This window comes from Leuciscus leuciscus, assembly GCF_965113295.1.
Source record: "Leuciscus leuciscus genome assembly, chromosome: 21".
Classification (NCBI taxonomy): domain Eukaryota; kingdom Metazoa; phylum Chordata; class Actinopteri; order Cypriniformes; family Leuciscidae; genus Leuciscus; species Leuciscus leuciscus.
In genome coordinates this window covers 3,092,831-3,120,776 of record NC_138745.1, presented here as the reverse complement: position 1 = coordinate 3,120,776, position 27,946 = coordinate 3,092,831, and the positions used below count along the sequence as shown (strand labels likewise).

The window sequence follows — 27,946 nt, the reverse complement described above, 5'->3', positions numbered from 1 at the left end:
TAATGAACGTGTTTTCACCAACAAACACAAAGTCTTGTAGTTATGTTTGAAAACTGTCCTGAGTTTGGAAAGGCATCGCCTGCTACGTGTGTGCACATTTATTAGATGTTGTGGCAAATCTGAGGATGTTTTCCGCTGCCAATAAGAGTGTGATATTCTCAGCTCTATTAATCATGCACAGATTCTGTTTCTGAAAGCGAGTGACTTACTTTGCCACAGCAGTGAAGGACAACTCCACATTCAGACCTGATTTAGCACTGGTCTCCATGAAGGGAACGCCATACTCCTTTAGAGAGAAAGAGAACATTTGTCTCATTCCTTACAATATGCAGACACAAATGAACCATGAACATAATGCATATCGTGATCAGTGCTTCAGAATTACGTTAAAATGTCCCTATTAGGCAGTTTTAAAGGTCTCCTACAACAGGTTTTCATGCATCCAAGGTCAAAAACACAAAAATGTTCTCATAATACACACTGCAGCATCAGCTCTTTTCTCTCAGTGTCTGAAACGGTTCGATCAAGGATTCAGTCTCTCTAAGCTCCGCCTCTCTGAGAGTTGCTCTGCTCTGATAGGTCAGAAAGCAAACGCTCATTATCATATCTGAATCTCAGCTCTTGATCACAGTGATACGAACAGTAACGATGGCGAGGGTTTTACCGTATCAATCTCATCAAAGTGGATTTGCTTTGTCAGCAGAAAACAGCGTCTTCTCGACATGAACAACACGAACCAAACTCTTCCAGTCTCAGATACACTACAGTGTTTGAGGGCGGAGCTAAGAGATGCTGTTCAGCCAATCAAGACTAGAGGAGGGCATTATGCAAATTAGTTACAAACTATAAACTACAGTGTTTGAGGGCGGAGCTAAGAGATGCTGTTCAGCCAATCAAGACTAGAGGCGGGCATTATGCAAATTAGTTACAAACTATAAACTACAGTGTTTGAGGGCGGAGCTAAGAGACACTGTTCAGCCAATCAAGACCAGAGGCTGACATTATGCAAATTAGTTACAAACCTACACAGGTTCAGCTGGAAGTAAGATTTGAAGAGTGTGTGTGTGTGTGTGTGTGTGTGTGTGTGTGTGTGTGTGTGTGTGTGTGTGTGTGTGTGTGTGTGTGTGTGTGTGTGTGTGTGTGTGTGTGTGTGTGTGTGTGTGTGTGTAATATGCATGAGTAATTTAAATGGAATAACCTCTCAAAGACAATAAAAGAGGCTAAATGAGGCAAGAGATTTGCATTAATCTAGTCTGCAGTGTAAATGTGACGGGATTGCGAATGTGACTGAAAAAAAAAATGTATGAGTGAAACCTGCATAATGTGATTTTAAATGTCTACATGACTGTGTTTGTGTGTTGATATAACACACCTTGGCCAGTTTCTCACCCTCCTCTCTCTTCACAACCCTTTCATGAGTGGCATCAGCCTAAAAAAATCAATCAATAAACAATGAATTATTAGCTTTGATTTATAATCAATGTTTTCTATATAACTATGACTATATAACTATACTTATTTATGAATTGATGTCATACATGCATGGTATAATCCAAATATAGAAAGATCTTAAGGTTTCAGATCAGGAAACAGTGAAGTATCTATAATAGTTCAGTAAACTTTACTCACCTTGTTCCCCAGAAGCATGATCACTACGTTCTGCTGAGCAAACTCATTAATCTCGGTGAGCCAGGCCTGCGGAAAGAGAACAACTCACTGTGATTGGATTGTAAATTTACAGGAAATTACCGTAATCTCAGATGCAGGACTTAAATTGTTCTATATCTTGTTTAGGGTCTGGAATTCCTGAGCAAGAAAGAGAAAAGCAATGTTTTCCAACACAGGAAGAAAGGGCAAGTCATTTCAAGGAGTGTTTAATCAATGAAAACGGCTGCGGTGAGTCTGCAGTCACACTAGAAAAGAGCCAAGATGGAAAAGGGCATTCGGGGAGAGAGAGAGAGAGAGAGAGAGAGAGAGAGAGAGAGAGAGTGTGTGTGTGTGTGTGTGTGTGTGTGTGTGTGTGTGTGTGTGTGTGTGAGAGAGAGAGAGAGAGAGAGAGAGAGAGAGAGAGAGAGAGAGAGAGAGAGAGTGTGTGTGAGAGAGAGAGAGAGAGAGAGAGAGTGTGAGAGAGAGAGTGTGTGTATGTGTGTGTGTGTGTGTGTGTGTGTGTGTGTGTGTGTGTGTGTGTGTGAGAGAGTGAGAGAGAGAGAGAGAGAGAGAGAGAGAGAGAGAGAGAGAGAGACTTTGACTTTAAGATCACTTTATTTACAAAAACATTAAAGATTTACCATTTTTAGTAAAAAAGAAAACTTAAAACCAACTAGAATGGATAAAAAAAACTAAAAAAATCCAGAATCTCAAGACATAAAATAGCACAAAAAAAAACAAAAAACAAAAAGATTTCCCCTCTTTTTCTTACATTTCCTCTACTATCAAAAATCACTCAAGCATAAATTTGGAGACATCCATCAGTGTCAACAACAGAGAGAGAGAGACCTCAGGTTAATGAAACACGTTGAAGGGTTGGAAACACCCTGAGTCTCGTAGTCATCTAACACGCACCCTGCAATATTAATTAACTACATGTACTTACTAGTAATAACAGTCAAATTTAATTAAATTAAATTAACTCCGCCATGGCCGGTCCCAAGCCCGGATGCGAAAAGAGGAGGGTAAATATTTTTTACCCCGTAAAAAACACCGCCGCTACAGAAACGTCAACAAGAAAATCAAAATACACCAAGGCCCTGGGGACGGAGAGATCCCCCGCCGGAGAACCTATGACGCCTGATAGTGAAAGCCTCCTGGAAGCTAAACTCTTCCTGGAAGAAAACTCAAGACTACGATGTTTCAGGGAGTTCAGAAACAGTGACACTGATGTAGAGAATAACTCCCGCTGGAAGGACTTTGTGCTTTTGCAACTTTGCAGAGATTTTTCATGCTCAAACAGGAACATTAGACACTAAAGAAAGATGAACATGCAAAAAAGCAATAGGTCCTCTTTAAGCATGCGTCCGAAATCACATAATGTAGACATAATTATACTGAAATTTACTTCAAGGCTGTTAAAAAACTGTGTTCCATGTAGTGTGAATGTGTGTAGTGTAAAAAGAAATTGGACATACTACATCCGCCATGTTGTCACTGTCATGTGACCAACGACGACCATCTTGTCTACCAGGACCACAACTACCATCGGAACATGGAACGTCCACACCATGTTCGAAGCAGGAAAGACGGAACAAGTGGCAGCCGAGATGAGGAGCTGCAACCTAATGATGTTGGGAATCAGCGAGTCCAGATGGAGTGGTGCAGGCCAAAGAGACTCGGATCCGGAGAGCTAGTGCTGTTCTCAGGACATGAAGACGACGCTGCGCCTCACACCCATGGAGTAGCCCTGATGCTGTCCAAGACTGCGGCAGCACATGGACCACGGATCCTAGTAGCTTCCTTCAGAACCAGGATGAGGAGAATCAATATGGATGTCATCCAGTGCTTCGCTCCAACGAATGACAGCGACGAAGAAGATAAAGAGGACTTCTACAGCAGACTGCTCGCCATCGTCCAGAACCGTCCGAACAGAAACATCATTGTAGTTATGGGCGACTTCAACGCACAGATCGGCAGCGACAACAGAAGATACGAGGAGATCATGGGACAGCAGGGTATTGGCGTAATGACCGACAATAAATGCCGACTTCTGCGCCACAAGCAACCTTGTCATCGGAGGGAGCTTCTTCCAACACAAAAGGATAAACATGGGTGTCACCAGATTTGTCAATAGAGAACCAGATAGACCATGTGTGTATTGGGAGGATGTTCAGACGGTAACTTCAAGAAGTGAGAGTGAGACGAGGAGCAGACGTCGCCTCCGACCATCATCTCTTGGTTGCCAAGATTGAGACTGAAGCTGAAGAGACACTGTACAGCCGAGACCCACCAACCACGATTCAACACCTAACCCTTGAAGGACACAACGAAGCTACAAGAGTTCAAGATCACACTCACAAACAAATTTGAAGTCTTGAAGGAACTGATTGAGGTTGAGAGCCTAGAAGAGAAGTGGCAAGAGTCTTCGCGATGAAGACAACAGTTGTATCAACACGTCAGGAAGTTCTGGGCCCAAAGAAACACAATCACAAGGAGTGGCTTTCAACAGAGACTCTGAAGAAAATAGCTCCGTGCACAATATGGAGACCGTTGACGTTCGAACTTGAGTGTGTGGGCCAGTACTTCCGGTGAAAACTTCCGGTGATCTCACAGCGAGAGCGAGAGACAACAGCGACCGAGTTCCATTACCACTGGTAATTTACCAGAGAGAAAATTTTTCACATAGAGTGTTTTTAGGATTCAAGAGAGGCGACTTGCCTTTCAGAGGGTGACAGCCTCAGCACTTCATTGCAGTGTGCCGTTATGTACCGTTTCGTCCCGTTACAACAAAGTCGTCAGCTTTCATGCATTCCCCGTTGACGCTGCGGTACGGGCTGAGTGGATGCAGAAGATCCGGAGGGATGACTTCAACTCGACCAAATTTTTAAATGCATTTTTCAGTGCATTTCACCTGTGCGTTTCTATGCTTTGTATTACTGCATTTATTTTGTGCAAGTGAGATGAGTAAAGACCATCTGTTTCATAAATCATTATGTCTGGTGTTTATAAGCAGCACATACAGTATTTTACTACGTGTAAAATGTACACAATCTTAGCTATATTAAATTGTTTGTGGTACCTACAGTTAAAAATGTAAATGTAAAATATGTGATGATAATATTGATCAAGCAATTGATGTAAGTAAGTGAAAATATATGCGCAGAATTGAGAAAATAGTATTTATGGAGATAAATTGTAGCCTATCACAGGGCAAACATGTGAATGTTCACAGTGCATTTTATGCAAACAACTCTAATCGTAGTTGTACCTCTATATTTACTATTCATGGATTTCATCAGGTCCCTTTCCACAGGTGTATTAATCAAGCACAATGCAGTCTGCATTCATAATCTAGGTGCTTGATTTTATACACCTGTGGAAAGGGACCTGATGAAACCCATGAATAGGCATAATTGTCATTGCGTATGCAGCATGAGTCAAATACAATCTTCTGTTCGTGAACAGTTGTATTTCATTCATTAATCTGACTATGCATCCGTGCATTTAATTGCCATTGGCTCTTGTGATAGTAATATGGATCTTAGTAGTATTTTAAGTGATATAATTGATTCTATAAACAACTATAAGAGATAATTTTCGGCTTTCTCCGGCTCCCTGCACCGGGCGTAATGCGAAACCGGAAGTGTCTACCCCCACGGAAATCGGAATTGATCGGAAATCCAACATGGCGGCCACGTGCAACTAGCCTATAAGCCTGAGAGACCAGTGAAGAGCAAAGCTGGGCAGACCATACCCGAGGAGGAAGAACAGAAGAGAAGATGGGTAGAGTACTTTGAGGAGTCGTTAAACAGACCAGCGCCACAAGAACCACCTGATATACAGCCAGCGGACAGCGACCTGCCAATCAACTGCAACCCGCCCACGAAAGAAGAGATCCGCACGGCTATCCAGCGGTTGAGGAACGGGAAGTCTGCAGGACCTGATGGCATTCCAGGAGAGGCGCTGAAGGTCGATGTGGAGACCAGCGAGGAGATGTTCTACCCACTTTTCCAAGAAATCTGGAAAAAGAAGCAAGTGACGCTAAATTTGAAGGAAGGTTACCTTGTTAAAATTCCAAAGAAAGGAGACCTCGGCTGCTGCTCCAACTACCGAGGCATCACACTGCTGTCCATCCCAAGCAAAGTATTCAACTGGGTGATCCTCAACAGGTTGAAAGCGACAGTAGACCCTCGGCTTAGAGATGAACAAGCTGGTTTCCGCAAAGATAGATCTTGTACCGACCAGATCGAAGACAGTCACTCGAATAGAACACACCTCTCTACGTCAACTTCACTGACTACAAGAAAGAATTTGACAGCGTGGACAGGCAGACACTCTGGAAGCTTCTACGCCATTATGGAGTACCCAGAAAGATCACCGATATCTCATACGACGGACTGTCCTGCAGAGTGATCCACTGCACACAAGCCATGGACAACTTCCAAGTGCGGACTGGCGTAAGACAGGGGTGCCTGCTTTCTCCTGTCCTGTTTCTGCTTACCATAGACTGGGTCATGAGGACATCAACCGATCAGAGAAGGAACGGTATTCAGTGGACCCTATGGAAACAGCTGGACGACCTCGACTTCGCCGATGACCTGGCACTTCTCTTGAACACCCAGCAACAGATGCAGGAGAAGACCAACACTGTGGCAGAGAACTCCATACGCATTGGGCTGAACTTCCAAAAAGAGAAGACCAAGGTCCTCAAGGTCAACGCAGCCGACACAGCACCCATCAAGCTGGAAGACGAAGCGCTGGAGGAGGTGGAGAGTTTCGTTTCCTCTGCAGCATCGTTGACAAGCAGGGAGGTACCGATGCAGACGTACGAGTGCGTATCGGCAAGACAAGAACAGCTTTCCAGCAGCCGAAGAAGGTATGGGACTCCAGTGCCCTGACCATCCACTCCAAGATCAAACTCTTCAATCCCATCGTGAAGCCAATACTCCAGAAATATGGAGAACAACAGCCTCAACCAAGAAGAGAATCCAGATGTTCATCAACACCTGCCTCAGGCGAATCCTACGAATCAGATGGCCAGTTACCATCAGTAACAGGGAACTGTGGGAGAGAACCAGACAACAGCCTGTAGAGAAAGAAATCCTCCAAAGAAGATGGCGCTGGATTGGCCATACCCTCCGGAAACCTGCTAACAGCATCGCTAGATAGGCGCTCACCTGGAACCCTCCAGGCAAGAGAAAAAGAGGCGAAACACCTGGCGAAGAGAAAGGTGTTTCCAACAGGCAGAATCCAAGAAAATGGGACTGTCATGGGGACAACTGGAGAAGCTGGCCCAGGACCGGAACTGTTGGAGAGCTCTTGTTTACGGCCTATGTCCCAAACGGGACTAGAGGCGAATGATGACTTGCTAGTAATAACAGTAAATTAGGCATAATTAAAAGTAACTAACCCTAATCCTAACCCTATAGTAAGTACATGTAGTTAATTCATATTACTCAGTACAATTTACAATGTGTGTATGTGTATATATATATACAGTATATATATGTACATATATATTTAAATAAATAAAGGACATGCAGATCTTCAAGCTTGGCTTTCCTATAGCTCAGACAGTAGAGTGTTGGTGCTTACAACACCAAGGTCATGGGTTCGATTCCCAGGGAAAGCAAGAACTGATAAGAATGTAAATGTGTACCTTGAAATGCAATGTAAATCGCTTTGGACAAAAGCGTCTGCCAAATGCATAAATGTAAATGTAAGCTCTGCAACAAGTGCTCTCACAGCATGAGCTTTTCAGTCACATGTATTTGTGACAATGCAGAAGACAAAGAAGATCTGTCTCATGATTCTGCCAGATCCGCTGGTTCTGTTTGATCTCAATCTTGATCCCTTCGGTCTAAATGTGTCTCTCTCTCACAGACTGTGGAAGTGGGTCTCTCTCTCCACGTCTCTGAAACTCACTCAGCCTCATTTGCATTTGAAAAGCGTAACAGTGTTATTTAGCAAAGCCTTGTACTATATCAGTGCATGAGTTTATTTCCTCCCGGGCCTGAAACAAGCGAACGAGAGTCGTTTGATCCCTCGACTATGTGTGTTTCATGTTCTGCTTCCAGGCTTTATTCAACTACAACCAACAGCAGTCCACAGATACGCTTGATTTTCTTCCATATAGCCCAAAATATATTTATTAATTACGGGTAAAAGGATTCTTATGTTTGATTTGTGTTATTGTGTCTAAAAGGGACACGGCATATTTCGAGAGTCTTCTGGCCTACAGTACGGCACCGGACGAATGTAATTTCACAGAAACATTGCAGTTGTTTTGTTTTCATAGTTAAAGCACATTATTTTTATGTTCTGATTACATTATGCACCTTAAATGCAGGGCAATTCTCTTCAGATAAAAGAGTCACCAAATACATAAATGTAAATGTATTTTTATGGTTTGTAGAACATTTTTAAGATGTTATGCTGTGATGGAAACCAAAATGAAGGGCTTGAAATGAACTATGAGGCATGATGTGTTAAGAAAACATCATGAAATCAGAGTAAATATCACTTTTCTTTATCACAAATGCAAATGTGTTATTTTAATATTACAGTAGCTGTGCTTTGTAGAACATTTTTAAAACTTTGTGCTTTGACGGTGCCAGATTAAAAGCAAAATGCAATGTTGTTAAAACGTTTTGTACTTGCTGGGAAACTGCTGTCTAAATCTGGAAAATGTGTGTGTGTGTGTGTGTGTGTGTGTGTGTGTGTGTGTGTGTGTGTGTGTGTGTGTGTGTGTGTGTGTGTGTGTGTGTGTGTGTGTGTGTGTGTGTGTGTGTGTGTGTGTGTGTGTGTTTTAAACAAAAGCAACACTGTTTCATCTCATATTAAATTATTTCCCTTCACAACTTTGGTAATAACTTGAAAACTCACAGGAGATGCAAAAGTGGTCAAAGCCTCAAAACCCCGGATAAATGAACCTTCTGTAAAATCATATCAGGAAAAAAATAGTGCAAACGGTTACAAATGAGCCGATGTGTCCTGTGACAGAAATAGCAGCAAAAAAAACCAACAATTTCAAATCATATAGTTTTTGAATAAACACTAAATTTCAGCCAATGCTATAAAGTATAAACTATATCATCTTTGGCTCAGGAGAATAGAAGTCTCCATTTGATATGATCTTATCTCATTTCTGTTGATCTCTGTCATTTTTGTGCAAATAATTAGTGGTAAATAAATGCATGTCAGAGTATGAGAACTATTCTAGCAATAGTAATAAAGGCGGATGCTTCTCAATGTAAACTTGTGGAGAATCAGATATTAATCAACTCATTTACAGCAGCATTTATCAAAGTTATTCTGTATGTTCATGTTATTAGAAAAGAATGTGAGAAATTGCTCATTGCATTATGCGGTTGCCATACGCAAGGTTGGGTCACAAATGTTTTTCTGTTTTCGTCTGACGCACTGGCATTGTGTGTGTTTGAACACAGTCCTGTTCACACAAGTTGCACAGCCAAGTCAATCTGCTGAACAATAGTCTCCACAAAACACTCGTGATGAAGCTTTACAAGCTCCGCTGTTCACATGTGCATGAGAGAGAAGCTATTTCTGATTCCACTCCACTCATTCCAGCCGATATTAAAGCAATATTTACTACTTATGTTTGTTTTTACTTTTATATGACAGAATGGGAAATGATAGGAAACTAAAATGTAGCTCCAACAGTAATGGGTGCTAACAATACCAAGGTCATGAGTTTGATTGGAAAACGCATGCACTGAAACAATGCGAACCTTGAATGCAATGTAAGCCACTTTGGATAAAAGCATCCGCCGAATGTGAAATGCTAAAAACTTTGAAGACTGGAAATTTAGTTGGAGATTTTGGCCAACTTTTCTTTGATAAATACAGACAGCACAACTATTAGAAATTGATGCTCAGAGTATTTCCTATGCAATGTTTGATTTCAAAGACTGGAGACTGGAGACTCCAGTCTTTGAAATCAAACATTGTCTCGAGTCTCCAGTCTCCAGTTTCCAGTTTCCAGTCTCGAGTCTCCAGTCTTTGAAATCAAACATTGTCTCCAGTCTCTAGTCTTTGAAATCAAACATTGTCTCCAGTCTTTGAAATCAATCATTGTCTCCAGTCTCCAGTCTTTGAAATTAAACACTGTCTCCAGTCTCCAGTCTCCAGTCTTTGAAATCAATCATTGTCTCCAGTCTCCAGTCTTTGAAATCAAACATTGTCTCCAGTCTCCAGTCTTTGAAATCAAACACTGTCTCCAGTCTTTGAAATCAAACATTGTCTCCAGTCTCCAGTCTCGAGTCTCCAGTCTTTGAAATCAAACATTGTCTCCAGTCTTTGAAATCAAACATTGTCTCCAGTCTCCAGTCTCGAGTCTCCAGTCTTTGAAATCAAACATTGTCTCCAGTCTCCAGTCTTTGAAATCAAACATTGTCTCCAGTCTCCAGTCTCCAGTCTTTGAAATCAAACATTGTCTCGAGTCTCCAGTTTCCAGTCTCGAGTCTCCAGTCTTTGAAATCAAACATTGTCTCCAGTCTCCAGTCTCCAGTCTTTGAAATCAAACATTGTCTCCAGTCTCCAGTCTTTGAAATCAATCATTGTCTCCAGTCTCCAGTCTTTGAAATCAAACACTGTCTCCAGTCTCCAGTCTTTGAAATCAATCATTGTCTCCAGTCTCCAGTCTTTGAAATCAAACATTGTCTCCAGTCTTTGAAATCAAACACTGTCTCCAGTCTTTGAAATCAAACATTGTCTCCAGTCTCCAGTCTCGAGTCTCCAGTTTTTTAAATCAAACACTGTCTCCAGTCTCGAGTCTCCAGTCTTTGAAATCAAACATTGTCTCCAGTCTCCAGTCTTTGAAATCAAACATTGTCTCCAGTCTCCAGTCTCGTCATGCCTTTGTTTTATGTTTGATCATGTTTTGTTAATTAAAGTTACATTTGGATTCACTTCAACTTGCCTCCAGGATTAAATCATTACAATGAGCTATTCAACCGCATGCCTTCTTCTAAACCAATCAAAATGCATGCACTAAAAAAATGCAAACCTTGAATGCAATGTAAATCACTTTGGATAAAAGCATCTGCCGAATACATAAATGGTAAATGCTCAAAACTTTGACGACCACTAATGCAAATGATGTCTTTTCTTTGATATCGCATAAATATCGACAGCACAGCTGTTATAAAATGATGCTCAAACCCTTAAATTATTTCCTATCCAATGTATGATTTCAAAGTGCAGCATTTTAATGTAAAACAGGCATTTAATGATACTGTAATGATACAACACAATATAACTACACTATAAATATCCAGTTAAATTATGCACTGAAAAAATGCAAACCTTGAATCCAATGTAAATCACTTCGGATAAAAGCAGAATGCATAATGCATAAATGTGAAATGCTCAAAACCTTGACGACCTCTATGGAATATTTGGTCTTTTCTTTGATATTGCATAAATACAGACAGCACAGATTATAAAATGATGCTCACTGCGTCAGAGAGACTGACTTTAAAACGATTTAATTGAGTCGCTGTGCGAGTGTTTCAGCGGTGTGACAGATGAGGATGAGCGTATCAGGAATCTTTATCGTAATGGAGGCAGACGCCGCTTCGCCACACTAACCGAGAGTGATAAATGACACTTATTTACAATAAAACATGACAAGAATATAAATGGAGGGAAAAGAGAATGTGGCAAGAATTCAGAAAAGCGTTTTAAACAGACGACGAAAGGGAGGATAATGTGAAGTTAATCAAAGTAAATGGAGATAAACACGACTGAGAAGAAGAAACAATTAAATAGAATTAATTGAACGTTTAAAGATGTTATACCAGGAGTGATGGAACAAGTGAAATGAATGAGAGAAAGAAGACAGAAAGAGGGAATGATGAACGCCAGGCTCAGACCAGGGACCTGAAGATATATTCATCTTATTTAGCAGCGCAGACGGTAAGTAATGAAAGCAGTTTGTCACGCTGTAAAGATACTCATTATTTTAAGAAGTTCAACTACAGTAAAGCTAGGAAAAGTGCACTGGTGTTAATATGTGGAATATCAGAGCAGAATATCTCAAGCTCAAAAACAATGAGGGGTTTTGAATGAATTAATCTCTATTGGGGAGACAGCATAATTAAAAGATGATTTTACACTAAATACAACACAATATAACTACACTGCAAAACATATCCAGTTAAATTATGGTTAAAAAAACATAAGAAGAAGCAAATAAATAGAATATAATCAGATGTAATGTGTCACTCAGGGACTGTTTTTGACTATATTATATGGCAATCTAAAGTATTTACTTCCAAAAACAATACATTTTACAGAACTTTAGAGTAAAATTATATGAAATGCAATTTTAAAACATTTATAATTTACAAAACTTTTCATGATATATGGCAAATCAATCAATAGGTTTTTACTGTTGCACTTTTCCAGGAGACTGTAAGAATTACAAACATAGTTTTAAAGTGTAGAACAAAAATAAGTGTTAACTAAATATATTGCTAGAAAACAATCCTCCAGGGGCTTGATGGCACAGAGACTCTCACACAGATATTCTTGCCAGTCAGATCGTTCTAATCTCTGCTAATTTCCTATGCAACGGTTCATTTAAAGGTGATTTTTAATGAAGAAAAAAAAAAGTCAGCTGTTTGCAAACTTTAACCTCCAAAACAAAACTAAACTAAACTAAATACATGCATTGAAAATGTAAACCATGCAATCTGACTTACACTGAAAAGACACTTTGGATAAAAGCATCTGCCAAATGCATACGTGTAAATGTAAAATGCTAAAAACTTTGAAGATCACTAGTGTTGGACATTTATAGCTGGAAAAAATAAAACAACAAAAATAAGAACTGTGACAGCATTAAAACATAATTTTACACTAAATGCAACAAAATAAAACTAGAACAAAATACAATTTTAACTAATATTTATCTAATTTACTAATATCTAGAAAAAAAATCTTTTTTTCAGAGATTTAGATCAGCGAAGTCAGGTCGTTCTGATCTATGAAATATATATTTCCTATGCAATGATTGATTTCAAGTGCAGCATTTTAATGAAAAACAGCTGTGAGCGGAAACACAACAAAAAACTAAAATTGCATTTGCAATTAACAAATTGCATTGGCAAAAAAAAAAAGAAAAGAAGAAGAGGTTTTGGCAGCAAATTTAAGTGCCCATAAGCAAAGATGGCAGATTTCAGATTGTGAACTTCCTGCCATTGAAATTAATGGAAGCGCTAACGGACAACTTTAAAGGGGAGGTATAATGCCCTTTTCACAAGATGTAAAATAAGTCTCTGATGTTCCCAGAGTGTGTGTGTGAAGCTTTAGCTCAAAATACCCCACAGATATTTGGTTAAAATTGTTAAAATTGTCACTTTTTGAGGGTGACCAAAAACGCACTGTTTTTGTGTGTGTCCCTTTAAATGCAAATGATCTGCTGCTCAAGGCACAGGGGGCGGAGCTTCAAGAGCTTGTGTTCTTTTACCTCACATGCACTGAAAATGTCAATGTTTATGTTCAAACCAGAGTCAGACAATAAAGGAGAGACTCAAGAAGAAGTGACAACATGTAGAAGCAACAGGACATTTCTGAATGGTTAGTTGATGAATTTATGTAGTTTATGTGTAGTTATCTTCTAGTCATTGATTAGCATATTCTGTCTTGATAATCTATAAATCGTGTTCAGGGGGCGGGGTTTATGTAAATTCTAGGGTTGGTGATGTCACTAACCCGGGAGGAATGTGGTGTAGTCTCTACCAGCCGTTTGTTGTAGTTCTTAAAAAGCGATTTCTTTAAAGGACAAGTTCGGTATTTTACACTTAAAGCCCTGTTTACAGATCGTATCTGATGAAATAGAACGGTTAAGATTAAAATTTGGACACATGCTGCTGTCCCGAGAATTTTAGGTTTATTTCGCTTCCCCACCCCCCCTTCTTCTGTGTATTCAATGAAATGCCCGTGGTTTGCTTGCAATTGGCAAAGGTGCATTATCGCCACCAACTGGGCTGGAGTGTCTATTATTCAAGCTCTCAACGGAAGAATCACGGGTGTGACGCGTTTGGCAAAATAGGTCCACAAAAGCGAAATAAACCTAAAATTCTCGGGACAGGAGCATGTGTCCAAATTTTAATCTTAACCGTTCTATTTCATCAGATACGATCTGTAAACAGGGCTTTAAGTGTAAAATACCGAACTTGTCCTTTAAAAGCAAATATCTCCCTTTGCTTTGAACTTTGAGCGTTGTAACTTTGCAGATGTTGTTTATGCTCAAACAGCAACATTACACACTAACCAAAGCTAGAAAAGTCAAATCATAATCAACCACCCCTTTAATGCATGCACATCACTATCGGCCTCTACTGTACATGCATGAGCTGTGATGATCTGTTCATCAGTCAAGAATAAAGAGGAAGACTGACTCGATCCACGTCCACAGTCATCTCTGCGTCTGCTCATGCGTTCGGCTCTGACTGCGGGGAAGACTCACACACTCTCTCCCACACGTGTCACACACACACTCCACGACCTCCATCTGCTCTATTCTCCCAGTCTCAGGGTTTTGTCCAGGATTCAAGGTTTCTGCTGGGTCTCCTGATGGTTTGGATCAGTGTTGTTCTGTATGTGTGAGTGGAGAGACTGTATTTTCCTCTCCTCATCTTCAATCTATTTGCTCTGAAGGGTTTCATCTCTTGCTTTCGCTCACTGTTACATGAAACCTCGCTCTGAGTTTGATCCATAGTGACATTTACAGCCAGTTAGAGCTTTGTTTGCCCACACACACAAACACCTTCACTCTTTTTATTTGTATTCATCTTTTTTGCCTTGCCAAAAATGTCCTTTAAATATAGTGAATATTTTGTAGTCACATTTCTATGTGGCAACTGTATTTTCTCATGCAATACATACGAAAAGTTCAAATACACTACCGTTCTAATGTTTATGAAAGAAGCTTGCACACCTAGGCTGCTTTTATTTGATCAAAAATACTGAGAAAACAACTATTTTAAATTCTAATATTTTTCACAGTTTTTTTTATGTGAATATACAGTATAGCCTAATAAAGTGTAATTTATGTTGTTTTATTTTGTTTTTTTTGATTGTTAGTTTTTGAAAGAAGTCTCTTCTGTTCACCAAGGCTTCAATTATTTGATAAAAAATGCATTAAAAACAGTGAAATATTATTATAATGTAAATCATGTTTTCTATGTGAATATATAGTAAAGTGTAATTTATTCCTGTGATCAAAGCTGAATTTTCAGCATCATTACTCCAGTCTTCAGTGTCACATGATCCTTCACAAATCATTCTAATATGATGATTTGATGATCAAGAAACATTTATGATTATTATTATCAGTGTTGAAAATAGTTTTTGTTTGTCATATTTCTGTGTAAACCGTGATACATTTTATTTTTCAGGATTCTTTGATGAATAGACAGTTCTAAAGAACAGCATTTATTTGAAATAGAATCTTTTTTAACATTATAAATGTCTTTACTGTCACTTTTGATTAATTTGAATATCATTAATAAAATTTATATAAATATATGTATATATCTGACTGACCCTAAACTTTTCAACTGGGGAGTTTACATATTTCATTTTAATATTGATAGATTTTTGTCCATTTTACTCTCACAAAAATGCCATAGAACTTTTGCTCAATCTGTAACAAACCACATTTTAATTAAATGGAAGGTTTTTGTAAACACACTAATATCTCAAAATATTTAAATGACTATCAAAATAACAAAATAAAACATTGTTAGTGCATTATTAATTATATACATGAATAATTATCATCATATTTTCGGTAACAGTGTCTTTTAAATTTAAAGCATTTGATGTTGATTAGACACTGACTCTCAGCATTATTATTTTTTGATCACTGTAATATTTCACAAATTCCATATTTCTGTCACTCTTAGCTAATACTGTTTATTAATGTGTTTATTGTTGTTTCTGACATGCATTTACATTATAGGCCATGTTAAAGGTATAGCAGAGGATCTTTCCAAATTTTAGATAAGACCCGCCCTCTCCACTTTTTGAAAAGTTTGATTGATTCACCAGAATGATTGACAATTAGGAGGACCAATAGTATAGGTTACCCACCAGGAAGTAAAACATCCTCCGCTATACCTTTAAGCTTGCAAATATCGAAGTAAGAGATAGTATTCGATAGATATTACAAGTAACTTTGCAACTACATGTAAACTAGCAATCATTAGAGTATTAGTAGACTGTTAGGTTAGGGTTCGGGTTAGTAGAATAAGTTGATCTGTAGTTGCAAAGTCACTTATAGTTAGTAGAATAACTAAAGTGGACTGTTGAATTAAAGTGTTACTTTCAAAAAACCTTCTTCTATTTACAATGATCAAACTTTACTAACTCACACACCGCTCACACACTCTCGTTAGGAGGATTCGGATAAACCATCATTCATACAATCAAACTAATTTGTATCTTCACCCTTCCACACCCACACAATCCCATAACCCCTTTCTGAATTAGCCAGCACACACATATTGTTGTATTATAATACGCTGGAAATGAATATATTATTATGAGATAACCTTTGTGCGAGACAGAATGAGGAACAGCAGTGAAGTGAAGCAGAGATTGTATGGTTACTGTGTTTAATGGCTCTACTGTAATCATCAGAGTTATTCACACACAATCGTGCGGATGATTACACACATCTGAGACTGATCGAGAAACGAGGAACAGCTGAGGAACACCAGACTTCTCCAGGAGGATTCATATGGAGAAACTAATCATAACTCTGTACCAAGAAATTATTACAAATGTGTGTATGTGAGATGAATCGATCAAATCTCAATCATAATCTATGTTATTAAATAGGCTATTAGTAATATATACTGTATACAAAATTGCAATACAGATTTATTTATGCACTAAATACTCAAATTGCTTCTTTTTTAAAAACAGAAATCTTTTGTAACATTATAAATCTCTTTACTGTCACTTTTGATCAATTTATTGTGTTCTTGCTGAATAAAAGTATTAATTTCTTTAAAAATATTTAAATATCTTACTGTTCCTAAACATTTGAATGGAGGTTTATATACATATAATTATCATGTTGATTCAGTTTTTGGTAACTTCTATGCCGTATACATTTTACTCACAAATAATGTAAATCTGTAACAAACCGAACTTTAATTAAAAAAAATCCTACATTTTTTAATTTGTATAAATGCATATTAATATCTCAAAATATATAAATGACTATCAAAATAACAAAAGAAAATATTGCCAGTGCATTATTAATATTTTGTATCTTATTTTCATCAACAGACTCTTTTAATTTAAATAATTCTTAATTTAAATATGCGTACCAAGGCTGCATTTATTTGATTATTGAGTAATCTTGTGAAAAAAAAGATTTTATTACAATTTAAAGTAATTGCTTTCTATTTTAATATATTTTAAAAAAATTATTTATTCCTGTGATGCAAAGCTGAATTTTCAGCAGCTCAAAATACACTTATTATTATCAATGTTGAAAACAGTTCATATTTTTGTTGAAACTGTGTTAAAAAATAAAAACTTTTTTTTTTTTTTTTTTTTTTTTTTTTGATGAATAGAATTTAAATGAATTTAATAGAAATCTTTTGTAGCATTAATTAAAATGTCTGGAGAAAAACTTTTAAACGTCAGTGCTATACAATTTATATAAGGTTACTTATCATGTGATATTCACTTGATCCAGCCAGTCAACATCCTCAACATCCAATCAAAACTCCCCCTCGGTCACGCCAGGGTTAAATTACCACAGCCAATTACACTCTTCACACTGACCCAGAATGTGAGGTTAATTATGAGCAGCAAGAGGAATCAGAACAGAGAAGAGCAATGGGTTCTCCATGCCAAGTCCCTCAATCCCACTGCTGTTCTCTTATCCATATTAATGCGGCCCTCACAAGTAAAGGAGCTGGAGACACGCATCGATTTTCTATTTTAAAACAACGGACCAAAAAGGAAAAGTACAACAAATGACACAATTTTGTTCTGCCCTTGAGGGCTGTAGGGAGAAACATGTGGTTATGTTTACAGATGGAGAGCCAGCGTCTCATTACTGCGCACAGTTCTCATCTGAACATCCAGAGTAATGCAGTCAGTGTGTGTGGAAACTGCAGGAGAATTCAGTCTCGAGGAAGTGCTGCACGACAGGACCACGCAGGATTCATACAATACACTGATTTTAGTGAAATAGACCGTCAGACGATCCGTTCAGTATCAGAAAGATGAGGTTCAAAATAGTTAAATATCATTCAAAGACCTGGAAATGTTTGCTGACAAATACTGACTGCAAATAAAGGAGACATTTTCACATTGATGTTGAATATCTATTAATAATGCATAACATAACAGTGACAGATTGAAAGAGTCTGGACAAAACTGGACATGCATGGTCAGATAATTAAATATCTAATTTATATATTAAAGTGCCACTATTGTGTATTATGTTTTTTTTTATGTATTAGTGCCACGTTCGTATCACTGTGTATCAAGAGCTGAGATTCAGATATGATGAGTGTTTGGTTTCTGACCAATCAGAGCAGACTGGGTCATCTGACCAATCAGAGCAGAGCAGCTCTCAGAGAGGCGGGGTTTAGAGAGACTGAATCCTTGATCGAACCGAGAAAATTAAAGTGTTTTTCGACCTTGGATGCATGTAAACCTGTTAAAGGAGACCTTTAAAACTGCACAATAGGGCACTTTAATACATAATGAAGTACAACAAGTGATTTTTATTTTATTTCATGGACATAAAAATGGTTAAATCTAATTTGGCTCTGTGAATGTGTAACCAAGTGAGTTCATCTAAACTCAAATGACTAATCAAACATGAAAGCGCAGTCAAAACAGTGAAGATGCACATGAACACACTTTCTACGACAAGCGTTTAATTCAGTCTGTGGGCGTCAGGAGAACAGAGAGAAATCATTTAATCTGTCCAACCAGCAGAAACACTTCGAGCCGACACACACACACACACACACACACACTTATGGAGGTATTTTTGGTGCAAAACTACTGAACGCCTGTGACAGTGAAATTTGTAGTTGTAGAGAATAGCCACACATGTGTATCAGTAAATTTGAAGTCACAGAGAGAAATGTTTTAAGAGTTGCAAACTTGTAGACTTTTTTTTATCTTTCACAAACACAACACAACAGTTACACCTTCTCAAATTCTTCATTGCAGCTGCACAAATCCTATTCTACAAATCACAAATTAAGAAACTCATACACTCACATGTTTGCTACAGTTGCTGCAGTGAATATGGTGCAAAACGCATTTAAACACCTGCATCAAAAAATGTGAAGTCACGGAGAAATTTTGCTCATCTGCAAATCAGTATATGAATTCATCCAATGAGAGTTGCACACTTGTAGAATATTTTCTCACAAATGTCTTGTATATTTTTCTAGCACAAACACAAGTACATAACTACAGCTGCTTGAATCTGCTGCGACGAATCTCAAACACTGTTTTTCTCTTTCAGGTGACAAGTTTCGCGCGCTCTCCCTTTTGCACCAAGTGCACCGTGAAATGTGGGGCAAAAGTGAGTTGTGCATCTGTAGAGGCAGTGGGCGGAGCCTACATGAATATTCATGAGTTTCCCGGGCATGCGCGTGGAACTGCTCATTCTAGTTCACGCTCCTCGTTTCTCAGCAGGTTTAATGGATTATTTCAAAAAAGGTAAATATAGTTTCAGCGCGATCTTAAACTACAATTGTGTATCGTTTTGTTAAATTCATAATGTTTTTATTAATTCGTCACTGACTGAATGATTGCTGGCATTCACTTCGTGTAGGCCTATATACAGTAGCTACAGCAAACTTCAACTCGTTCATTTCGTTGTGCTTTTCCTCTGTACATTGCAATGCTTTAAACTGTCTTTTGTTATAATTTGTTGAATGTCACTGCAAAAAAAAAAATTATAATAATACGTCCCACTTTTACCATAAAACCAAAAATTCCAGAACACCTGAATGATTACAGCACTTATTTCCAACAGAAGAGCAGAATATTTCTAAATACATGAACCATTACCATTTAATTTATTTATTGCTAAGCTCTTCTGATAACTTACCTTATGAAGCTTTACAACTGTGTCATCTCTGGCAATAATCTCTGGGAAATAACTCCACAACCATATCAATGTCCAAATAAACATTTAAGATTTGCATGACAAAAGTTTGGAATCACTATGATTTAAGAAATGTTATACTTTTAAAGCAGGCAAGGTCAATTTCCACACTTCATTAAGCAGCACAACCATTTTCAACTGTGATAATAATCAGAAATGTTTCTTGAGCAGCAAATCAGTATTAGAATGACTGAAGGGTCATGTGACACTGAAATCTAGAGTAAAATTAGCTCTGCCATCACAACATTAAAATAGAAAACAGTTGATAAAAATATTTCACAATATTACTGTTAAATGATAAACTCAGATAAATGTAGTCTTGGTACCTTAGAGGTACCTTACCTTAGAACCTTACTAATACCAAACTTTTAAACAGTATATATATTATTAAAACCAGCACAAGTACACCTTGCAATCAAAACATTAAAAAATAATATTGTTACATTATTTTGCCAGTATGTTTGTAAATATTTTTTTAGAACATCAAATTGGTGGCTTATTATATTCCGTAAAATAATTCTAAGTGTTTTTTTTTATTTCTCATTTACAGTAACCTAGTTGTATCAAATGTAATTTATCCACTTTTGTCCATACAATTTTGTTTAATCCAAATTGTACGTATGTATTAAAGCAACACATTCATGCTTGAGTTTGGTCTTAAATGATTTGGCTTATTTAAACGAACAAGAATTTAAGAACAATCACACCAGGATATATTATATATATTTTAAAAAGTGTTAGCCCACAGATACATTTATGAGGTTTTTTTTTGTTTATTGCAATCAACAAATGATAACAATTAGTAAAAGCCACAGTTTTAAAGCTTCGCAAGGTGCAATTTATACGGCGAGTTGAAGTTTGCTGTAGCTACTGTATATAGGCCTACACGAAGTGAATGCAAGCAATCATTCAGTCAGTGACGAATTAATAAAAACATTATGAGTTTAACAAAACGATACACAATTGTAGTTTAAGATCGCGCTGAAACTATATTTACCTTTTTTGAAATAATCCATTAAACCTGCTGAGAAACGAGGAGCGTGAACTAGAATGAGCAGTTCCACGCACATGCCCGGGAAACTCATGAATATTCATGTAGGCTCCGCCCACTGCCTCTACAGATGCACAACTCACTTTTGCCCCACATTTCACGGTGCACTTGGTGCAAAAGGGAGAGCGCGCGAAACTTGTCACCTGAAAGAGAAAAACAGTGTTTGAGATTCGTCGCAGCAGATTCAAGCAGCTGTAGTTATGTACTTGTGTTTGTGCTAGAAAAATATACAAGACATTTGTGAGAAAATATTCTACAAGTGTGCAACTCTCATTGGATGAATTCATATACTGATTTGCAGATGAGCAAAATTTCTCCGTGACTTCACATTTTTTGATGCAGGTGTTTAAATGCGTTTTGCACCATATTCACTGCAGCAACTGTAGCAAACATGTGAGTGTATGAGTTTCTTAATTTGTGATTTGTAGAATAGGATTTGTGCACCTGCAATGAAGAATTTGAGAAGGTGTAACTGTTGTGTTGTGTTTGTGAAAGATAAAAAAAAGTCTACAAGTTTGCAACTCTTAAAACATTTCTCTCTGTGACTTCAAATTTACTGATACACATGTGTGGCTATTCTCTACAACTACAAATTTCACTGTCACAGGCGTTCAGTAGTTTTGCACCAAAAATACCTCCATACACACTGGTCCTGCTGTCTGACCGTGATGGTGACGGTGAAGTTATCTGCCATGATCCAGCCTGAATCATTATACAGAAGACTGACAGTCGGACAGTGTCAACTCACATTCAGAACCATCGAGATTTGCATTTTAAAATAACAACTAAACAAAGATCATTCCTTTGAGAGAGAATTGTTTGTTCTTTTCTATATCTGGAACATCGTGCTGTTAGGCTCTCAGAAACCCTGATGGTGAACAGAGAAGTGTGTGTGTGATCATACAATTAGACAATGGAAACGGATGAACCTTCAAAACTGACTCTAACCAGAGCTCCTCCAAACCTGTGATCTCACCGGCGGTGAGTAAAGAGTTTCATGCAAACATATGTTTGTCGTATGATGTGTGGTGCCATCATTACGATGTCTTCCTGTGGCTCGAGTCTAGAGTGATTAGTCACATGACATTTACGGTTCAGTTGATTGGCTCAGATGCCTCAGTGGTTTCCATGAGCAAAAATGTTATATTGTAATACGTTACTTTTTAATAGCAACACAAAGACACGAAAAATTCAGAACTGAAAAAGCTTTTCAAGATAAATTGCTGACTATAGGCGTCCTTTCCTAGAAGTTTACAGACATTTCCTTCAACACAATGCAATGCATAATTCAAAACACAGGTAAAACACCTGTTAAAAAAACTATTCAGAAAATTCCTGTAAAGTTATGGTCTTCTCTTAGTTATATTTAAAATAAGAAAACCTTGTGTAACGATATGCACGGGATGTCAGATACTTGTGCATCTGGATGTGAGAAGGTGGTGAGGTCTGATAAATATTGTATTATTTCAACACAACTTTCCACTGCTGTGTTCCAGTCAAAGCATGTGTGTTCTTCAGACGGACAAACACTTCAAACGGTGTCAGAAAGTGTGTCTCTGTCCTCCAGTCTTCTTTAATCCTGAACTGAGAAGTGCTGATTCTGCTCAGAGGAATGAAAGTGTGTATCCCTGCATATCATTTCAGGAGCGCTGGATCAGAACGTATAACATCTGGTGCTGCTGGATTTACTGTTCTGTGTTACGACCCAAGTCCAGGTTTGGCTGGTAGTAACAAGTGAAAGTGAGTGAGCGAGCAAATAAATCAATGCATGAATAAATGCATAAATAAATAAAAATGCATAAATAAAAAATACATAAATAAATAAATGCAAAAATAAATAAATAAAACCTCTTTTGTTTGATTCTTTGTTCTCTCTCGGTTTAGCTTCACCTCTCCAGCTTCATGTGATATTAGTTGCTTTTTTATCCTCTAGGCTTTTAAAACTTTTCTTTTTTTAATTTTAACTATATTTTTTTGTAGGACTTCACTTTATGTTGCATGTGGGTCATAACAATTAGATAGACACATAAAACAGATGCAAATCAAGCAGCGCTTCCCCAGTGAGTGAAACTGAAGAGCTCTTCGGCATGAATCACTGCGACTGGATGCATTCGGTTTCAAAATTCATTATTATTACTGCTATTTCATCTCCACCACAGTAAGAGGACGGTAAACACATGGTAAAAGTAACTTTTATATAGTTAATAATATTTCAAGATGAACACTGGACTGAAGCAACTCCAGTTTACTTGATTATCCATACATCATTTTTTTGAAAAATTCAGAAATATCTATTTATTTATTTATTTATTTATATATAAATATATTATAATTTATATATTATATTATTTATATATTTGAGACTCAAATATGATCATCAAGTTTATTTGTTTATCTCTAAATCATCATTGTATTGCATTGCATTACATGTTTTAAAACGACAGAGCTTTGATTATAAAACTAAGCATTTAAATATCATCTTGCGGAGACATATTTATTGGCAGATGTTGAAATGTTTATGCATTTTATGTCAGTATCTGCTGTATTGTTATAAAGATCTCATTGATTTACATTACAAGCATCAGAATTTCATCACTTTTTGTCCATATACTGTGAATATCAGCATCTTATTCGATCTCAGTTTGAGTGTCTGAATAAAATTTAGCAGTTTTTTTCCATATTCTCACTATATCAGACTATATGAGCCATAAAAGCCTGATGTATCAAATATGATCCTCAAGAAAAAAAAAAACATGCAAACTTTATTATTATTACTATTATTTTAGATTTTGTCAAAGGCTCAAGTTCCATGTCAAAAAAAAAGAAAAGAAAGAAGATTTACAGGGTTAAAGGGATGGTTCGGAGTAAAATCAGCCTAGGGTCCTTTGCACCATGACCTCGAGCCAAACACCCCCCAGAAGCCTTTTCTCCCTTGGTTGAACATTATTAAAGTTAGAGCTTATTTAGAGATATCAGCCGGATGGTTTAGTGCAGCGCTAATGGATCCAAGGCTGTATCTGGTAAATTACCGCACTAATAATGCCCAGAATGGCACCAAACTTCTACAGTAGTACAAATAGGTTCTGTACTCATAAAACGAGGCATTGGAAAGTTTGTAAAGTTTATTTAAATAACACTTGCCTGACGGCTAATGCTACCGCTAACCCGGACGTCGACATCACTTCAGTGGTTTGGGAAAAGCATGTATAAGTCCTGACAGAAAGCGATCATAAGGATGAAGTGTAACGACAAATTATAATTTTTTCCGAAGTGTTGACAACTTAGTGTTAACTAATAATTGTTATAAACTGGCACTACCAACAAAATATTAGTGTATTCCTGGAACTGGGCGTCGTTACACTTCATCCTTATGATCGCTTTCTGCAGGACTTATACATGCTTTTCCCAAACCCTTGAAGTGACGTCGACGTCCGGGTTAGCGGTAGCATTAGCCGTCAGGCAAGTGTTATTTAAATAAACTCCTGATGTACTTACAAACTTTCCAATGCCTCGTTTTATGAGTACAGAACCTATTTGTACTGCTGTAGAAGTTTGGTATCATTCTGGGCATTATTAGTGGAGTAATTTACCAGATACAGCCTTGGATCCATTAGCGCCTGTGCTAAGACATCCGGCTGATATCTCTAAATAAGCTCTAACTTTAATAACGTTAAGGGGAAAAAGGCTTCTGGGGGGTGTTTGGCTCGAGCTCATGGTGCAAAGGACCCTCGGTTGATATACTCCGAACCATCCCTTTAATACTGAATAAAACCTCCCTATGAGAAACAGAATGAAACAGCAACTCTCTATTGATTCAGTTCTCTGTGGTTTCTCTAGAAGCCTCTCATGAAAAATGCATTGACTAACCAAGACGCCAACGAGAGCTCGGCCTGAACTCCTCTCGGGTGTTTCCAGGTAACACTGATCTGGTTCTTATGCATAAGCATGACTGTGCGAACGAGTTCAAATCACTGACAAAGTAATGGGTCCTTCAAAATATTACAAGAGTGACTAACATTACCATCACTGTTTGCATGCTTATACATTCCCCTCAGGCTTTTAATATGAAATGGCAAAGTTTTCACTGGATGTGAAGGAGTAAAGCCAGGTAATGTCTTCCCTATAGCTTGTACATAAGTTTAAAAGGCAGTTTTATGCAACATTACACTCATTTCGCAGTAAATGAAAAGTTTGAATGTTTGCACAAGTGCTCCGAAACCCCAGAAAGCATCATGGTAGTGATGATGACAGACGAAGCATTAGATTCCCTTCAACCTCCTGCTAAAAGGGTCAGAGCTGATGTCGGTCGGGTCACTGAAATCTGAAGATATTGTGGGATATACAGAGGAAATTCAAAGAGACTCCAGACATGCTTCAGGATAAATCAGATAAAACACGTTAAAATAATGTTTGATTTCGGTGGGGATTGTGTGTCGTCTTTCATTTCATCACTGAAATTGTCTCCATAAAGGAAATTAAAAGATTTGGCATGTGATCTTTGGCTCAAGGGTGTGAGAGAGTGTGAATGTGTCTTCAAAGGGACTGTAATGGTTGGAAATAATGGATATAATGCCGACACACTTCATCCTCAAAGAGTCAGGCTCTTATCTGACGCCTGGATGGAGAGAAAATGGCTGGAAAGTGTCCTATTATATGCCATATACTGCATTACTGTGCAGATATAGCGGTCATTCACACACATATTTACATGCTATTTCCCTCGGCTTTTTGATATTTGTTGATTTGATTATACTGTTATTATTAGTTTGATGTAGTCTTTTGTAAATTTCTATATATTTAAGGTTCTGTACATTCTAAACATATCTAAACATTCTTAAATCAAGAAACATTTACTTGGGAAACAAAATTACTTGTTTTCTGAAGAAAAAAAATTAAGTGAGTTTATAAAAAAAAAAAAAAAAAAAAAAAATCAGACTGTTGGCAGATATTTGTTTTTTTAAGCACTAAATTGATAAATAATTGAGAAAGCAAGACTTTATATCATATTTAATTTAGCTTCTCGAGTAAATGTTTCTTGATTTAAGATTGTTTAGATATTTTGTTTTATTTTTGTATACTATATTGAATTTTTGTATATTTTATACACATATTATTAGTATATTTTGTTAGAATTTTTTGCATATTATTTTTGTAATTAATGTTGAGATATTATTGAACGTTTAGAACTTTTTGCAGTGAATTTTCTTGCCTTTTATTCTATATAGGCCCTATTTTATATTTACAAAAAAAAACAAAAAAAAACCTAAACTAATTATCAGACCAAAGACTGTTCTTCATTATCCGTCACATAAAGCTCCACAAAGAGCCATTGTTTCTCAAAAAAAAACTTCGTCTGGTAATGCTTCTAACTACATCCATTTGTCATCCAAACACCCCTTGACCTTGTTTTTACAGTGTTTGCAAGGCCGCTTTATATTAATGTTCCTCAGACACTGTGGTTTTCGGGGTTTCTTCTAAACTTCTAACACTAAAGGTCTGTTAAAGTTCACATATTTTCCAACACCAATGACCAATGAGAAGATGTGTCTCAAACATCAATTCCTTTTACTGAGAATTGTATTTTAATTGTCTTTTGGAAAAGCATATGTTATACGGACGAGTGCACGCAGAAAAGTGAGCACATTTGAGACAAGCCTTTAACATTCATTCGCTGCCTTGCACGCACTGCTGTGTACTTGAGCAAATGCAAATCTAATTGAATGCAATTGAATCTCGACTGTAACCCTGAATATTCAGAGCTGCAGAGACTCGATAAGACTTGATGCATGACTTTCACATATGAGAGGAAAAAAAAAAGTAATCTAAATTAAAACCTAGCCCTCAGTGAAAGTTATACTTGTGCAATTGAATGAAAACTGTAAAGCTAAAGTGGCATTGTGCCAAACCGAGAGTGTCTTTCATCTAAAGGAGGGCAAAGCTGGTCAATTATGTGTTTCGAGGCTCAGAAGAACTGATGCATTGCTGTGTGTGTGTGTGTGTGTGTGTGTGTGTGTGTGTGTGTGTGTGTGTGTGTGTGTGTGTGTGTGTGTGTGTGTGTGTGTGTGTGTGTGTGTGTGTGTGTGACTTCTCTTTAGAAGAAGGATCCTCTTGAATGAACTCTTGTCACTGACAGCAGAAACTTTATGTCCTCAATGGACTGTTTCTGCTCCACCTTCTGCATTTTCACTCAAACGAATCTCTAGAGACGCTCTTTGGAAGAGATCCATGAAACACTCAGCAAACCAACATCCACATCAAAAGAGTGTATAACACAGGACCAAAAACATTCACACTGCACAAATGTACTGGTAAAAATATGCTACAGTAAAAACCTGGTAAATTAACAGTAAGATATCTTACAATACACGGTACATACAGTGAAAAATGTAAATGGTTTAACATTGCATTGTTGGAATTTTACTGTAAAAATTGTCCAATTGTCCAAGTTAAAAATATTAATTGCAATATAATTTAGGGTGAAAACTGGAGGAGACTTTACAGAGCGCTGGACTCTTGCACTGTCAATACAAGATCTTGAGCAAATATTGATGGATATAAATGTTGTGATGTTATTTCCATCAAGAGGAGCATACTGTACATTTTTGGTCAAGATTTTGTATTGTATTGGTGTATTTTTATTTTGTTAAACTCACAATAACGACAAATCATTGTGCTTTTATAAAATAAAGAAAGCAAACATGATGCTGCTTTCTGTCATCACGGTTTCTTTCCATGAAGTTTGTGGAGCAAATTCTATTTTAGAAACGGTTTCTATTTTTCTGTGACGTCGCGCTGGAACAAACAAACACAAAGTGTGGCGATGATAATCTCAGGTGCTGTTTATGTGCTTTATTTAATGTTAAAAGCGTGTCATGTGACTCTGAATATCATTTAGTGCTCCAGCTTTGAGGCTGTAAAAGCAACAGTGGATAATTCACCTCAGATCTTCAAATTAAACAAATGGAAACAAGAACTTTCAAACTGTGAACTCTGATTGGCTGACTCCGCCGACACACTGTTCTGATTGGCTGACTCCGCCGACACGCTGTTCT

The 27,946-nt window shown here is 37.5% G+C and overlaps 1 protein-coding gene and 1 long non-coding RNA gene across 2 annotated transcripts in view; both read right to left on the bottom strand.

Moving 5' to 3' along the window:
* rab26 (RAB26, member RAS oncogene family) overlaps window positions 1-27,946 on the bottom strand; it is an 84,382-nt gene that overhangs the window by 4,363 nt on the left and 52,073 nt on the right. The window contains exons 5-7 of the mRNA XM_082152560.1: window positions 1,630-1,695; window positions 1,373-1,429; window positions 210-286 (exon numbers count right to left, since the gene is read on the bottom strand). Of these exons, the coding sequence (XP_082008686.1) occupies window positions 210-286; window positions 1,373-1,429; window positions 1,630-1,695 (200 nt within the window). The remainder of the gene's footprint in view (window positions 1-209; window positions 287-1,372; window positions 1,430-1,629; window positions 1,696-27,946) is intronic.
* On the bottom strand, window positions 5,062-6,400 carry LOC309485403. The gene is made up of 3 exons (XR_014201176.1): window positions 6,104-6,400; window positions 5,934-6,067; window positions 5,062-5,775 (listed from the first exon to the last, which is right to left on the bottom strand). It is a non-coding gene; the product is annotated as an uncharacterized lncRNA (long non-coding RNA).